The sequence below is a fragment of the Erpetoichthys calabaricus genome, chromosome 16 (assembly GCF_900747795.2).
Source record: "Erpetoichthys calabaricus chromosome 16, fErpCal1.3, whole genome shotgun sequence".
NCBI classification, from domain to species: Eukaryota; Metazoa; Chordata; class Cladistia; order Polypteriformes; family Polypteridae; genus Erpetoichthys; species Erpetoichthys calabaricus.
In genome coordinates this window covers 68,125,663-68,143,831 of record NC_041409.2, presented here as the reverse complement: position 1 = coordinate 68,143,831, position 18,169 = coordinate 68,125,663, and the positions used below count along the sequence as shown (strand labels likewise).

At 36.3% G+C, this 18,169-nt stretch overlaps 1 protein-coding gene across 1 annotated transcript in view; it reads left to right on the top strand.

Annotated features, from left to right (window-relative positions):
- prpf39 (PRP39 pre-mRNA processing factor 39 homolog (yeast)) overlaps positions 1–18,169 on the top strand; it is a 50,011-nt gene that overhangs the window by 4,673 nt on the left and 27,169 nt on the right. The window contains exons 2-5 of the mRNA XM_028821709.2: positions 10,835–11,181; positions 14,366–14,491; positions 15,221–15,339; positions 17,013–17,180. Of these exons, the coding sequence (XP_028677542.1) occupies positions 10,835–11,181; positions 14,366–14,491; positions 15,221–15,339; positions 17,013–17,180 (760 nt within the window). The remainder of the gene's footprint in view (positions 1–10,834; positions 11,182–14,365; positions 14,492–15,220; positions 15,340–17,012; positions 17,181–18,169) is intronic.

Here is an 18,169-nt window from a genome sequence, read left to right as displayed (position 1 = left end):
TATGCTGAAGCATTGAGTTCCTTACAATGGAACTAAGGGGCCAAGCCCAACCCCTGAAAAACACCATAATCCCCCCCTCCACCAGACTTCACACTTTGCACAATGCAGTCAGGCAAGTACCATTCTCTTGGCAACCGCCAAACCCAGACTTGTCAATCGAACTGCCAGACAGAGATCTGATTTATCACTCCAGAGGACACGTCTCCACTGCTCTAGAGTCCAGTGCCGGTGGGCTTTACACCACTGCATCTGACGTTTTGCATTGCATTTGGTGATGTAAGGCTTGGATGCAGCTGCTTGGCCATGGAAACCCATTCCATGAAGCTCTCTACGCAACATTTATTTATATAGCACATTTTCATACAAATGATGTAGTTCAAAGTGCTTTACAGCATGGAGAGTGAAAAAAAAATATGAATAAAATTAGGCAAACTAATTAACATGGAATAAAAGTAAGATCTGAAGGCCAGGGAGGACAGAAGAAAAAAAAAGACAGCTGGAGGAAAAAAAAAACAATCTGCAGGGGTTCCAGGCCACGAGACCACCCAGGCCACTCTAGGCATTCTACCTAACATAAATGATCTCAATCAGTCCTCATGGTTTTCAGCCTTCACATGGAAGAATTTGATGATGGTGGCCATGTGGACCTCTGGCCTTTAATCCATCAATGTAGGGACTGCACGGTGCTTTGATCAGGTGATGGTGGCGGCACAGATACGCACTGTCCTTGAGCTTTTGGAGGTTTGTAGTTATTGACTCTGTAGAAAGTTGACGACTTCTACACACTGCACCTTGGCATGCACTGTGCCCACTCTGATTTTTACATGGCCTTCCACTTTGTGGCTGAGTTGCTGCTGTTCCCAATTGCTTCCTCTTTGTTATAATACCACAGTTGACAACGGTTGACTGTGAAATATTTAGTAGCGAGGAAATTTCACGAATGGATTTATTGCACAGGTGGTATCCTTTCACGGTACCACGCTTGAATTCACTGAGCTCCTGACAGCAACCCTTTCTTTCACAAATGGTTGTAGAAGCAGTCTGCATGTCTAGGTGCTTGATTTCGTACACCTGTGGCCATAGAAGTGATTGGAACACCTGAATTCAATGATTTGGAGGGGGTCCCCAATACTTTTGGCAATATAGTGTATTATGGGAGGTATTTTCTGCAAAATAGGAAATTAAAATTTTTAATTATAAAATGAAAATTCAATCTCTCTTGTAATTTCATTTTCACCCTGAACTGCAATGAAGCTACAAAAATTAAAAGTAAAAAAGCTTTCCACTTTACATTTTCATTTTCAAGTTTTCAGCTTGCAGATAGTGTGGATCAGTGGATGGGGCTTTGTACTTTGATTTCCCACAATTCTTTATCCTATCTATAGAGCCACTTTAATCGATAGAATACTTCTCACTTTCACTTTAATTCACGTGATTTTGATCTTTTTCACCCCTGTACTGTCACAGCAAAATGTCTCACAAAATCTGAAGACCTTGCATAATTGTAGTTTTGAAGTAATTAATGTGCAATATAATTACAATATTTCACATGACAGAAATTATCCTTTGTCATAATTTACATTTACACAAGTAGAAACGGGATGTTTTGTATTTTTGTAATAGAATGTAGCGTCACCACAGAGTACTGTAATGGCTGAATTCCCTGCTTTTTGAGGTCGTTAGCTATCCTTAAAAGGACTGCTTGCCTTTTGCCTCACTAGTTTGAAAAGCCTGTGTGACTGTACAATGTTGCTGTTTTTATAGGCACTTTTGATATTGATAAGATGCTGGCTCAATCTTTTGGTGACTCATCCCTAGTTGATGTATCTTGTCCTGTGCTGTCTGCTTCCTCCAAACTGTGGCTCCCAGAGTAGTGGTAGCTGGCTCCTTTTATACGATACCAGGAAGTGCTTCCAGGTGTCCAGTGGTCATCTTCCAGCAGCACTTTCGGGTGTGGTGGAAGTCCTGCTAAGGATGGCTCAGCTCTTCCCTTTGCTCCCGTCTTTTGGTGGCCACGGGTCCTGGCATTGTTGAGCTTACATGCTCCTCCCCCGTGGCACTGTAGCAAATCAGGGGGACTGCCCTCTGTTGTCCCTGGGGCGGTATTGCCCTGTGCAAACTCTTTTTCCCCCCGGTCCTTCCCATAAGAAGGTGTACCGGCTGTCCATCACACTATGGAGAGTATCCTAAGAGCAAGGACCTGAATTGAATGTAGTAGGAGTCTGGTAGTGGCCACGACGACCACCTTAATGTGGTGGATGTAAGCTGGGTGGAAAGTTACCTATAGTATTAACAATGACTTTGATTGTCTGAGTAGGGAGTGGGAATGGCCTTGGATCGTTTTGTATCCCATTTTAATTATCAGTAGTATATGGTGACTGATCTGACTCTGTGAGGGAAATCGCATAACTAATAATGAATTTGGGAAATTTCTAACGTGAAAGCCATAATCTCTTAAAATAAAGTGTGATTTTTTTTGGGGGGGGGGGGTGGAATGGGTGTAATAAAAAAAAAAAAAAAATTATCAACGAAATAAAGACCTGATACAGTGAAACCCTATTGCTTGAACACTGTCAAGTCTGCATTAGTTACTATTGCTTTGTATCTTATATATTTGATTTTTAAAGAAATTTTGGTTGTAACATTTCATTTTTTCAGGCTTACCATTAAATGAGGTATGATCAAAGATATTAAGACAATGAAGCTTGTTAATATCCTAGCAGTATTGACATTTTCAAGTTAGATTAATAGTTCAGTGTTATAATTATGGTTTATGCCGTAGTATCACTGACAGGGACTTTCTGGTGGATCTTTCTGTGATGTATTCAAAGCAGCTATTCTTTATGCTCATATGAAATGGAAAAACTACATACTTTTCTGAATTGTAATTGTTTTAGAATTTTAAAATTAAGTGGTTTGCTAACTTCATAACCTCTCTCTCTCTCTCTACTTATAGATTTGATGGTGTATCATCTTGCTTGTCATTTCTTCAAATTAAGTGTTTAATCTTTCCATATACCTGAGCTCATGAGAAATGTTGGATCTTTCTAGTTTGAATCAGGGTTTGTTTTTGTAATATTTCCTAACTGAACTTTGTTTTATGATGGCTTCATGAATCAGAATATAAGATTTCAAGATGTCTTACAACTAATCATTGCCTTGAACAATGTTAGCAAGGGAATAGACATTAGGAGAGTCTGAGTTTAACTGGAAGCCATGTTTTAGATTTGCAAGATATTTTGTAATAAATGGCATTAAAAAGAGAATTGCAGTATTCTGGCCAAGAGTTGTGAAAGTCGTCACTGGAGACTATGGTATTGCATCTTCTGATTTAGTGTTTGGAATGTGACAGTGTTTCATAAATAATAAAAGTGCATATTTACTTTGTTTCAGGTAAGCATGGATGTCAAAAGTGTGATTACTGTTAAATGTGCCTGTAAGGACGATCACAGTGAGAGAAATCCTTTTCGCAAGAATTGAGGTTAATGCGAGCACTATCTTGCCTTCCTTAAGGCAAGAATAAACTACAGCATGCCTCGATTTGATTAGCCTTTTAGTAATTTAATTGGTGCCCCAACTATGTCTAATGCAGGCTTTTTTTGATACTCCTTGTACAACTTGTAGATGCATGAAGTCGGCATATAAATCTACACACTACTTTAAAAAAAAAAAAAAAACTCTTAGAAAAACAAGCACAATATAAACCTTTTTCAAAAGTTGAGCATGAAGTAAAGCTCAGCTTAGGAGCATTTGAGTTAAATGGTAATAGTTTACAAATTATACATTGGCATGTTGAATTACTGTAGCCACATATTACAATGCATTACCATTTACCAGGTATCCTGTGAATAAGTACCCTGCTAACTATGGAGTACACATTGATAGGACTTTTGTGGTACATGTTGTGATGTCACAGTGTCAATTTACAATGTCTATTTGCGGTCTGTAATGTCAGCAAAATCCTCTGGGGTGTGTACAGAAGGGTTTCTTGGTTTCCAGGCATTGTTCACTAAACCTGGTAATGTGTGCCACCCTTTACAAAACAATCATGCCACTTTTAATAATAATGTTTTACTTATATAGCACCTTTCCCGTGCACTTTTTGAAGCTGAATGCAGCAACCAACTATGCAAACATTACTAACATGGGGAAAAAACGTGACCAGCTGTCAGGGGAAATTTTACCAGAGTGTAAGGGTACTAAAGAGCTGGGGTATCACAGTGCATACATATAGAAAATGTTAACTGTGAAGATACAACATCCGAAAGCCCAGCCAGTAGGAATGCGTGGAATGGACTAAAATCCATATTGTGGCATGATTGAACATTCTGTTGGTGATGCTAGGTACTGGTATAGACTGAGACTTAAATAACAAATTACAAATATATTAATGATTACTGTAATTAACAGAATGGCTTTTTTATTTATTAGAATGCTTATTAACTTTCTGCTACTTAAATATACTGGATTCAACTACAAATATTTGCTGTCTTTGAACCGACAATAGTTCACTCTCCCTCGTTAGCTCACTGGATGCTATTGCTGGTAGCAAGCAAACATCGAGCAAGACTCCATTCCTTCCTTTCTTCCTGTTCTCACATACTGGGTGCATTTTGACTAGGGTTGAAACTCGCAGCATGCTGGGTAATTCTCTTAAAGGGATTGGCTCGCTTATTACATACAGATAACATACAAATCTAAACACACAGATATCACTTTTAAGACCATAATAGTCACAAAAGTCACATCTTCCGTTTCCATTCACATGCACTTGTTGTTTTATGTTTAAATGTGTGCGCAATGTTTTAATTAGTGTGACAATAAAGCAGTTTTTTGAAAATCAACACCAAAAGAATATTTTCATCTAGTATTCTGGGTCAATTGGTGTAGCTACAGCCAGGAGGCTCTATCTCCACTGCCTTTTGGTCTACATTGGCAAAAAAAAATTATTGTAAAAATTGCCACAATACAGATGAAGGCTAGATGAAATCTGTGTTATTACAGAGTCATAGTTGTCTATTTTAAAGACTAGGGGGCTTTGCCCCCTGCTCGCTTCGCTCGCCAACCCTTGTGTTTTGTTTTCCGGATACACACTTTTAAGATTGTTTTTTTTCTTTGAATTGTTGCTATTTCATTAGTTTCACTTTTATTTCAGAACTTATGTGAAAACAATATTTGGAATCTTTCCAGTCCCAATAAGCTGAATCTTTTAAATGAGGTCAATGAGATATGTGTTTATTGACTTTGTACCATAATTCAGGATAGGTTTCTCTGTTTGGAATTTCAGCACAGACAAAGCGATTGACATCATCAGCAGTTAATATTTTTTTTTTTTTGCAAAGTAACCAATAAATGCATGTGAGGTAAAACACGTTTTTGAAATACTGACTTAAACTTCAAAGCCTTACAATATTTACATACTTCTGACATATCACCTGTGTCCATATATTCAATCTCAATTCGCCTTTTAAGAATTTCTCAAAGTAATAATTTCTTTCTTCATGCTAATGTGATGTTTGCTGTCTTTTTTTGATACTGCTTTCATATTCTGTATCTTGCTCTGCATGCGCCTACGTTTTTTTTTTTTTGTTTTTTTTTTGTCTTTTGAACTCCAGTTTTCATTGTCTATAGCCTGCTCTGCATGTGTTTGACCACTTTGTTTTGTAACCTCTTCATGACGTTTTACTTTGTTTTCTAGTCTGCCTTTTATTTCTGGCCTCGCTTTGTCGTCTTTTTTTTTTTTTTTTTTTTTTCCCCAATGACACCTGGTCCGTGGTGATTATTTCCCTTTTTCAAGTAATTTCCGTTTGTTTGTGCTACTGCGATCTTTTACTTTTTTTTTTTATACTTTATAATTTTCCTACTTTCATATTCTTTAACTTTCTCCACATTTGTATCGCACATACTTTTTTTTGAGCCTTTCGAATTCCACTGCTTTCATAATCTGCTCTGCATGTGTATAGCGTCAACGTTTCTGAATGTATTTATGAAGTTCCACTTTGTCTTTTAATTCTGAGCCCGATTGAACGTGCTTTGTTTCAATTCCACTTGTTACGGGCTGATAATTACTTTCCTTATTTTCTGAATTTGCACCTAGATTATTTTTGCTCTTTTCTTTCCAACACTTTTTTGACTCTTCGTGCTGCTTTCTTCTTTGCTTAGTCGTCGACATTTCATTTATAACGTATTGTCCTTATACGCTTTATATGCACGGAGACCCTGGATCTGTGTGTGCCCAAATCCTTCACACGACTGAATGTTTTGCTGCCCTGTTGTCTTGTATGATATTGAATGTAAGTAGGGCGTGTCTTGCAAGAATCTCATGTTCTACATCATCGCAAGATGGTCTTGAGTCAATCTCTTGGCACAGTGTCTCATGTTTAAGGTCCTCGTGGGTCTTTTAACTGTTTACCGTGATCTTAACATGAAGATCACGTCTCGACGCCCTACTGTTTCGCTACAGGATTTTTTTTATAATAGAGAGATGACTCCCTTGCTAGAAAGTTAGGTGTTGCTATGTAGAGCCAGGCTGCAGCAGCCTAAATAGTTAACAACCTACACATTCTGCAAACACCTGAGCATCAGTTTTCTTCTGTTTTCCAAAAAAAAATGCAAAAGTTGCTTTTCAGTTATGTCAAAGTTAATCTGGATGAGTCTTTAATGATTAATGGTTATGAAATATAATTTAAATTTGCATTTAAAATTTGCTTAATTTTACAAATTTTATTTTGACTTTTTTTTTTTTTTTTTTTTTGTATGAAAAATGTTTGCAAATCTGAACATAAATTGCCCTGTTCAAAAAGAAAACCTGAATATAATCAATGTTTGGTAAATTCAAAGCTCATGCAAAAGACCAAGTAATTGCCTTACTAAAGTTTAATAAAATATGGATTAAAAAATTGTAAATTGAAGAGCCAGAATTCAGAATAGGTAGTTTGAAGAAATTCAAGATGTGCTGTCACTTGTCCCAATTGCTTGTTTAAAGTGAAGCTATATTTAGAAATTACACTGTTTCTGGCATGATTTGTCTCTGCAGCCTGTATTCACATCACAAAAAATACGGCATTACTGTTATAATCACAAAACATTATAACCCTCTTGTACAAATCGGCTCACGTGAAATTCTGGTTTACTTGGGGGCGCGGGGAGAGGATTAAAGGTTTTGTATCATCTCTAGATGGGTTTAAGTGATGAGTGAACCCTTCAGAATTTGGTGAATTTACTGTTCTGGAAAGCTCTGTGAGCTGTGCTGGTAAGATTGTTGCCTAAAATTTCACCTGAGCTGTTAGGCAGCAGTGCTAACTGCAGTAAAATTGTCATACATCAGGCTGCATTGTCACGTTTTACAGCTGATTAAGTTACATAGAAAACATACTCTCAGACACAGAAGTCGGAGGTAAACTGTAGTTACGCACATGTGTCCTCTGATGACATAAAATATTTTTAGAAGCGATTGGTTGCATGATGCAGTCAACTTAACCTACCTGGGATGCTTTCCTTGTGTGTTGTGAACTTCTCTTCCATGTGGTTTACGAAAATGTTTTCTTGTATCCCTGTACACACTTTGCGTAAAATTTCTGAACAATCATTAAAATGAGTAGTGGATTAACAGAGATTTCCAGCCTACTACTACAGATTTTAAGGATTTGATGGGTCTAATTTTTTTGGCTCATCTTTCTACTGTAAAATATGCAAAACACAAAGTACAAGGTCAGAAGTGTAGAAAGTATAATAATGATACGAATTATAGTATTAAATACTGATAATGAATAGCACACTGCACATGTGCGAGTGATGCAAGTGTCACACTGATTCCCAGAATCACTTTCACTGTCCAATTCAATTTCACTGCCTGAAGACAGATTTGATGACTCATTTCTTACAAGACACCATTATGAGCCTAGGAGAAGATGCATCTACACCGTTGCTCAGGGAACACTCGGGCCTGACGCTTACGCAAGACATGGCTATACCATTTGTGGAGTGATGCTCGTCACTATGCAGTTGCCACTTTTATAGCCCAAGTAAACCTTGGGTCTTACGTGAGACGTGTCTATACTGTTGCTCATGTGACACTTGGAACTAACGCTTTAGCATTGTTTTTACAGCTTGAGTGATGCTTGGGTCTAACTATAAGGAGGTTAAATAAAACACTGTTTATTCATGAACACAAGTGTATTTCAAGACAGAGGCCAAATTTAATTAACTTTTTAAGAGTTCAGGTCCATTTGTGTCGTACTGAAATGAAAACAATTCGAAGGCATCCTTCAGACACTGAGGTGGGGTGGGGGGATATGAAGTCTGCTGTAGTAGCAAGTTAAAAATCAAGACGCACTTAAAAACCAGTTTGCAGTCTCTAGGATGGCTTGTATTTAGTGGTGACGAAATGAACTGCTCCGTATAATTTCAAAATGAAAACTTACTACTCGATGTTTAAAAACTTCCATACTTGCTAGAAATTCAAGTTGGTAAGCTCTGGGAATGGTAAATTGAATTTCTCTATTTGAATTTATATCAAATTGGTAAAAAAAAAAAAAAATAAACTTATTGAAAGACAAAAATTTGCATTTGACATCCGATATTGATGTTAGAGGTACTAAACAAGATGAAAAACAGAGAATTGACTGAATGCCCAAGAATTGTGGTGGTTTTAGCTCACAATGTTTGAGGCTTTGTGTTACTCTGTGCGTCCTATGTAGTGTTATGATGTATTACAAGTCACATCTGCATCCTTAAACACACTGTTTCACAAAGTATGTTGACCAGATTCTTTTACTCCATGTAGGTTATTTACGTATCGGTCTAAATTTTAATATACTTCTCTGGTACCCTAAATTTTTTTTCTTTGTCAAGTGTGCATTCCAGCAAGCATAAGCTGGTTTCTTTTCTCATTAAAGATGGTGGAAGATAATTGTTTCTGATTTTTAATTTTGTTACATCACCTTTAATATAACCATTTTGAAAAGCCTTTTCAGCATGTGAATTCCAAATTTTAGCTGTCTTGGCCAACAAACTTCATTTTCAGTTCATTTCTTAAGGACCCATCACTCTGCATGATTTTTCAAGTGATTTCCAGTTTATTTCATTTATCCTCATAATCTTGGCATATTGTGAACTATGGCACGTCTGCTAGCTGTTTAGAGCAAGCAGCTGAATCAAAGTACTGCTGACTTGCAATGTTTATTGCCATAATAAACTAATAAAATGCCCCATAGTACAACTAAAATATGACAAAGGTATAACCTCAGTACAACTAAAATATGTCAAAAGCATAAACTGCGTATGTTTAAGGGGCACAGGTGCAACCATGACACACTGCAGTTCTGCAGATATAGGTAGAGCGATTCCATAGTACAAAAAATCCTGACATTTTAATCTAACTGAAATTGATAAGTCACAAGAGAGATTGCAATACATCACTTACTGAGTTGCAAAATGAAACCAACTTTGGAATGTGTGTTTGACATTATGTAAATCAACACCATTGAATTTGTTTTTTGATTTTTTGCCTGCATTCTGTGTTTCAACAGGTGGACAATGTAGGCTGTGTTTCTTTCTGAAATGTAACCCCTTCGGGAACGTTTTAACCCATTAAATGCTCCCTTAGTTAATCCTTAACTCCTTAAAGTGCTCTTGAGTGTGTAGGGTTGGTTGTGGTTATTGGAATTTGCATTTGCCTGTATGTACTGTACTAAACAAAATGAAAACTAAGGAAATGTAAATAAAGAAGGTAAGTTTAGATACAGAACTTTTTGTTCCCATGGTGAATTTTTTTTAACCTGTAATTAAAGCAGATATCAATGAGAACCATTGGTGAACAGTTAAGAATTCAAAAATCAATAGTGTGAAATATTTTGATTTTTAAAAAAAAAAAAAAAACAAGAGGTGTAAACAGTTAGCAAGGCACATGTTGAGTGAAGTTATCAAGAGTATGTTAATATTAACGGATCACAGATCTGGAGCAGTTATTGTGTGTAAAAGGTGTGCCATGAAATACTAACTTTAACCAACTTAATTTTGCTTCAGATTCATTTATATCAATACCTCTGCTCAGCTAGAGTAGAGGGACGAAATGCACTGTCATTTTTTCTAGTAGAAGTAAAAGCTCACAATCTGTACACTTTTTTCCCACCAGATTATTTGTTATTTTAAAATAAGTTGGAGATTATTTTCCAATATGGATCATTGAGCCATGCTTTGAGAATTTCATAAGTTAATTAAATATTTCCACTTTCTCTGGAACATAGTAGATAACATGATTATAACATTTTTACAATTTCAGAATTTTTCCAATTAACGTTTTTTAAGGGCACATTCAGTTTCAAAACCATCTTTAGCTTTGACTTTCTCTTAGAAAAAATACAAATTCAAAGTTGGAAAATGAGTAACAATATGAGGTGTTTGACCTACTATCTGCATGGAAGACATGCATATTTCAATTCAAGCCACATGAATGTACTGAGAATGTCCAACCTGCTCTAAATTGGCATCCTTGATGTGTATTTTGTGTAAAACTCATTGTCTAAAACAATCTTGCCAAGGTTTTACTTTACCTTTTGCTTGTATGATAAATTTTGCCAGAAACAACACACAGATGCGAATGAGTAAAATTAAATTAATATCATAAATCTTTTCTCACATCTGTTTTTATAAAACAAGCAACGTTTGAAGTATAATGAAATTTCTGGCAGTACAGTTTAATCAGCATCTTGTTCCTCCTCCTCCACTGTATCCTCTTTCTAACTAGTGTTTGTAGACCTTTAGATATGTTTTCGAAAACATACTGGAATTATTGTTCTTCTGTAAGTAGTTTCTAATTTTATTTTTGGTATAGATTCGTCACTTGTCAAGGAAGCAACACGAAAGATGACGGCAATGCCAGACACTGATCATGCAGAAAATGCTGGGTCATTGGAAGTTACCCGTTCTCAAGGAAACCCAGTTAATTCTGTTACTGCTACAGCAGGTGAAGAGTTAGCAACACCACTTCGAGAAAAGTCACCTGAAAGTCCTTCAAACATGGATCTAGAGAGCACTCCAAAAGGCGCTTCAGATGAAGCTGACACACCAGATTCAGATATTCCATTTCCTCCAGAGTTTGACAAGTTTTGGAAGGTAGTAGAAGAAAATTCACAGGACTTCACAGGATGGACTTACTTGCTGCAGTACGTAGAACAAGAGGTGAGTTTCCACAGTCAGGATATTGTAAAGTATAAGGAAATAACCTGTGTTACAGGGATTTTTGGTGCTTAATCCTTAAGGGCCTATAGTGGGTATAGGTTTTTGTTCAGTCTGTTTTCTTAATTTTTTCTTTTTTTTTTTTCCCTAACACTGTTAGCGTTTCCACACTTAATTTTAATTAGTCTCTTTATTGTTTAAAACCCTGAGTTAGTCTTTAATAGTGATGAACGAAAACCTCTGGAGTTGGCTTTACTGTAAGCTTAGTGAAATACAATCGGAATAGGAGGAACCAAACACATTTTTGAGTATATTATAATGGTGCAATAGTCTTAAATATGTACCTGAGGGATAGAGGAGTGTCTGCCATCTATGCTAGGCCGATTACTACAGCCAACAATGTGACATGAGCTGCGAAACAGCAGTGCTAACCACTGCACCACCCTTCCTTAGTCAAGCATCACAACAAAATACAACAAATGGCCACAAACCAAAAATATGGAAAAAAAAATGTTTAATATATTTATCGTCACGCTCAGAGTTCCAATGTTCAGGGCACTTACTGGCCATGCCAAGAAGCAGGTAGTGCAGACCGATCTTCAAGTACTAGCAGGTGGGGTTGCATGCTGGGTCTGTATAATGGAAGGGGGCATAGGCCAAATACATGCACACCAAGCCTTAAAGCCTGTGAAGAAATAAAAACGATTTATTACTATTTACAAGACAATTCCATCTATCTGATGGAAGAAAAAACTGCAAAGGATCTGCACAGACACTGCAGCCCAGATGCAGCTAGGACCCTTTTTTCTTTGCCTGACCTATCTGTGCATATTCCTTTGCACTCTCTTCTGACAAAGATTGAAATACTTTGTAAATAGCAGTAAATATTTTATTTATAAGGGTCTCACACTCAGAAGTGATCTGACTTTTAACGTTTATGATTTAGAACTGTTTTTAATGCATGCGGTGGTGCAAATTGGGCTGCAGTAGCGATATCATGCATACAAAAAGATTAGGGAGCAATTTTTAATATGAGGTAGAATATATGTGCAGTATGCATGTGTGAAAGTTCTGCTCATGGCTGCAACAGCTCTGTAATGTCACGATGGGTTTCTATAAGCCAGTCACTTGCTGAACATCCAGGAAAATATTCAGTGAACAAGGTCATTGGAGAACACCTCATATTTCCTGAGAAAAACTCTGAATTTCTCCAATCAACCCTAGCCATAAACAACTGCATTCAGTGTATGCTTGTTTTTCTTGGTTGTTTTTTTTAAGCAGCTAACAATTAACAATGAGAGGCAAAGGGGGGAAAAAAAAAATTACCATTTAACTTGGTCCTATTTAATGTGTGTTTAGTCATGAAGTGTCAATTTAGACAGAAGTTTGAGATAGGAAAATAAAAATAAGGATTAAGAAATAGTCTGCTCCTGTCAACAAAGCATCCATCCATCCATCCATTTTCCAACCCGCTGAATCCGAACACAGGGTCACGGGGGGTCTGCTGGAGCCAATCCCAGCCAATACAGGGCACAAGACAGGGAACCAATCCTGGGCAGGGTGCCAACCCACCGCAAGACACACACAAACACACCCACACACCAAGCACACACTAGGGCCAATTTAGAATCGCCAATCCACCTAACCTGCATGTCTTTGGACTGTGGGAGGAAACCGGAGCGCCCGGAGGAAACCCACGCAGACACGGGGAGAACATGCAAACTCCACACAGGGAGGACCCGGGAATCGAACCCAGGTCCCCAGATGTCCCAACTGCGAGGCAGCAGCGCTACCCACTGCGCCACCGTGCCGCCCCGTCAACAAAGCATTTTACTGGTAAATCTTTGCAAGTGGTTCTGTACAATATTAGACATCTGATATGACATAAGAACTCTAACATGACTTAAAATTTAGTTTGTTTTTTTTCAATTATGGTAAATTATTGCATTCTAATGGCACCATTGGCTAGAATGAAACCCTGCAGCCCTTGTTTTCCAGAAATCAGATTGAAATTCCCTGCTGTGTTCTTTTTAGTTGAATGCTCATGGACATTTTAACACACATTAAATTTAGGATGGTAATTGGAAAGTTTTCAAATTAAAGTACTTCCCACCATCTTGTGGTATTCTGTTGAAATGCAGTTCATCAGATGGCATACCAGAGGTGAAGGGACTGCAGCAGAGGTGACTATACCAAATCCATATCAGCTGCCAGGCATGCGTGAAGGCTGATTTGTATTGAAGTTAAAAGTACATGTAATGATGAAATCAAAAGAGAAATCTGTGCTTTTGCTGCACTTTGCTCCCATCCTGATTGAGTCCAAAGTTATTCTCCGTCTGAGTTGTAGTTAAGCACTATTTAAAATAGAGGATCCAAAACCTCACAGGATTTTCCCCTAAGTTTATGAACTTTTACCAGTATAAAGAATAGGTTCTTATACACTGTTTAGAATCGGTCTCTTGCATTACTACATTTTTCATCTTGGGGTAAAATTAACTTCATTACAGTACATTAGTAAATTGTAAATAAAGCTTGCAATTCTTTGCCCTTGGTTTTCAGTTCGTTAATATTTTATGTGCTTACTTTGCATTATTAGTCATAATGCCACTTTCCATACATGTCCAAATGTTGCTCTTAGATTGGATTTCTTTGCAAGAAACACAAAAAAACTGAGCATTCCCTTTTGTCATCCATTGAATGGCAGAAAGCAATACTTGCCTCATATCCCAGACTATTGTAGCAGATACTCTTATCATAGTGATTTCTAGAGGTGACGGTTTTCTTTCAGAACCATTGATTGCAGGTGTTTGTGTTAATAATTAGATTAAATTAAGCCATGTACCTTTTATATAATGGTACTTCCTAGTAAAACTAAGTCAAAAAGCAAAGTGAAAATCTGAGACTAGTTCAGGACAATTGTTGCTGAGAAGGTGAAATCTTTCTGTATGACCAGACCTTGTATTAGTTTTGCTATTACGTCTATTATGTGTTAATAGATTGGCACCCATTCATGTTTGATTTCTGCCATACCTTGCTTTAATTGGCTAATGTTAACAGACTTTTAATAGGATTAATTTGTATTTGTTCATTTTGTTTTTATCATGGCATATGACATGGGTTTTTTTTTTTTTTGTTTTTTTTAATTTTCATTTGATTGGAAGTACTAAGGTCTATCCTCCTTTTTTAGAATCATATAGCAGCTGCGCAGAAGGCTTTTGATGCATTTTTCTCCTATTACCCCTACTGCTATGGCTATTGGAAAAAATATGCTGATCTTGAGAAACGTCATGGGAATATTAAGCGTGCTGAAGAGGTAAGCAGAGAGTATTTGAAAAATATTTTAAACACATCTACTGGATAGCAAGATGCTTGGTCAATCTAGGACTGACTGACACCATAATTCCTAAACCACGAAGATTGTTAGGGTGTGGTCATCACAGTTTATCTGTGTATTGACTTTCTCAGTAGAATACTCTTTATTCTGCCTTGTTTTCAGTAGCTGTGTTTAAAAGCTGCATATAGTTATTGCTTTTTTTATTTAATTAGTAGGTTTTATGTAAGAATAACATTTTCTTTCCTTTTGTCGACAGGTTCTAAATCAAAGGTTACTGAATTTTGCAATGCTGTTTGCTAATTTGTTTATGCACTTTACAGTTCCACTGGGACAGTGGGGCGTGGGCATGGTTTATTTTTGTAATTTAATATGGTTGTATGTGTTTGCTATATTTTATTGCATTTGTGGTCCGAGGCTATCCGCAATGGTCTAATGGGTCTGTGCCATATAGTCTGTACCTTCAAAAAAGCTTAATCATCAGCATGGTCAGAAACGACAAATTGAAGAATGATGAAGACCCCGTGATGAAGAGAACATTGCCTTGTTCTTGCTTGCTTCCACCTAATGGTAAAAGCAGATTATTTAAACAAAATTATATGCATTACCTTTTCTTAAGGCTAACAAAAAATGCATTTCTGGTGTTAACTATACACTGGAGATGTGGTACTTGATGTGGAGATCAGCATCCTGTGGTGTGTTTGTCTGTAGGTGTATCGACGAGGTCTCCAAGCAATCCCACTCAGTGTTGATCTTTGGATACATTATATTAATTTTTTAAAGGAATCATTGGATTCATCTGACCCAGACACTGACAGCAAGATACGAGCGTAAGTAGCATTTTTGTCCCAGAATTCTAGTGCTCAAAATAACATTTCTGTTTTTAAGCTTAATGCCTTAAAATTTCACTAAAAGTATTTTTCTCAGATAACGAACATTCATTATGAGCTGCATTTGTAACAGCTTTAGTCAAGTATGTTCCTGTACTGATACTCTTAATTGTGGGTTATGTCATATAGTTAAGCTCATTAAAATTGTCTTAAGAAAAAACAAATTGTGTTTTAATTTTAATAGTACATTGTCAGGCAATGAAACAATACATTGAAAAAAATTACATAAATGTAATGAATTATTATTATTAAAATTGTTGAACATTGACATAGATGATGATTTTTTTAGTTTTTGTATAAAAGCCATCTAAAAGGATTGTGTGGGCTGTTCTTATTTGAGAACTTGCCAGTTTATGTATGGTATAGAAGCCGATAATGAACATTCACATTTTGATCACCTTTTTGTACATTATCAAAGAAGCTACTACTTTGTAGCATATAGTCTTAAGTCCCACCAAAATGATCATGGAAGGCAACTACTGTATGATCTATAACACCATTCTATTAAAAGACCTATGTATTTTTGTACATTCTTGTTTGACACCAGAGATTAGTGATTTGTTGCCTGTTAGTTGGATATAACAATTTCACTGTATGCTGTTCAATTAAAAATAGTACTACTGCTAGCATCATTATCTTCCATTCTTTTTTCATTTACTTAATGCGGAAAAACATCCATACAAAGTTTTTATTTTTAAAACTGCTGTCTGCTTATTAGATTGAAAGTGATGTTGCATTTGTCTTCTAAATAAAATTTATTCCAACCACATGTTAGTGCAAACTCAATTTGCATAGTATAGTAAGGGGAGATTCTTATTTCAATCTATCAAATGTTTGCCCAGAAATAACAGGACCCCTGGAAGATTGGGTACTAAAGAGGTATATACACTACATCAAACAGTTGTCAAAGGTTTGACCGTAAATTTCTGATTTCAACAAATCTGGTTTGATCTTGTGATAATTTTATTTATTTTTTTGGGTCAAACGTTTGGCAAGATTGAATTGATGTAAAGAATTTACTCTTGTTTATTAAAAAGGAGATTAGAACTTGTCATTGGGTATTTTCTAAACCTTCTAGAAGCCTACATAGTATTAATGGATTTAATAGGCTGCGATTTTATAAATCTGTATAGCTGTGTGGACATGCTGATTTCCCACTTTTGTAAGGAAATAAAAGCATCTTGAGTTTTGAAGCAACTCCTTAACTTTGCTTGTATGAGAATTGTCCTCTTGCATCTTTAGGTCACACTTTGATAAGGTGTGTTATTTTCAGTTGAGATAAAGCTATTTGGTGGGCATTAGAGTTTAAATTTCATGTTCGTCGAACCAGCTTGAGAGGAGGAGTGGTATTGTGACAGTGCATTATACTACTTGGAAATAGCCAATGAATAAGGTTCTATTGTGATCATATTTTTTGTTTGAATATCTGTGCTAATGCAGTATATATTATGCTGGAGGAAAATGAGTTGTTTAGAGGAGCAGACCACTTCTAATAATAAGCAGGTGTCCCTGAAGTAGCAGCTGCCGAGTGTGTGCTGCTAAAAGTTCTGAGCTAAGAATACTCATTATTGACCTGCATATATATGTGTGTGTGTTTTCATCCTTTCTTACAGAGTTTATGAACATGCTGTACTTGCAGCAGGCACAGACTTCCGTTCAGACAGACTTTGGGAGTCCTATATTAATTGGGAAACTGAGCTGGCAAACTTAAGAGAAGTTACAAACATCTATGACAGAATTCTTGGTATTCCAACACAGCTGTATAGTCACCATTTTCAGAGGTAAGATGAAAATAGGGCATGTACGCTTTCCTGTACTCGTTATGTCTTAAGTATGTTGTTCAGAATTTTCATGTATACTCAACATAGTAAAATTCTTACTTGCATTTCTCTTTGGAACATTTGACAGTAAATCAATACCAACGTGACTATTTCCATTATGTTTTTTGTGGTGTACAATTACATTTCTGTGGGTTAATATATTTAACTGCTTAATGGTTCTGATGATTATTACTGTTTTTACATATTTCTCATCTGCTGAAAGTACCATACATGATGTCTTTTTGTTTTTCTATTCAGTAAAAATTGTTGGTATTAGTTGTAATACACAGTATCTGAACTCCTGTAGCACACTTTCTATTTGATAGTGAATTTTAACTTATTTCAAATTATCACGTGGAAAGGGTATTTTATTTCTGGTGTTTGTCACCATATATAAAATAAATGTATACACGTATTTTGTATGGAAACTGAATAAAATGTGTTCATTATATATATATAATATACACACACATGCATACATGTGCAATTGTATGCCATGCCGTTCTATACCATTTATATCTGCTGTCTTGACCTTATCATCACATTGAATAATTACCATTCACCCTTCTTAGCATTTACCTAAATACTTCATGTGACACTCTGTTAAATATCTTCTCTGGATGTACAAATGCTTAGTGCATTTGCCAGGTAATGCAGATTGCATCTTTCCCTTTCACTAGGCATGAAGAAAAAAATCTGTTAAGATGCTTTTTTTTTTAATTTTTTTTTTTGAACTTCCTTAATCACCTTTTATTACCTGTTCTGAAAGCTTACTCGTTTTCCTTTGAATACTGCAGCAACCACACTTTCCAAATCCTCAGGATTTGTCTCTTCAATCAATTGTGTTGCATGTGTCTGTCGTTCAACTCAAAAACCTTCTGCTTTTTTTTTTTTTTTTTTTATATCAGTTTCCAAGAACTTGCAGTTCAGTTTTTTTGGTATTGCTCACA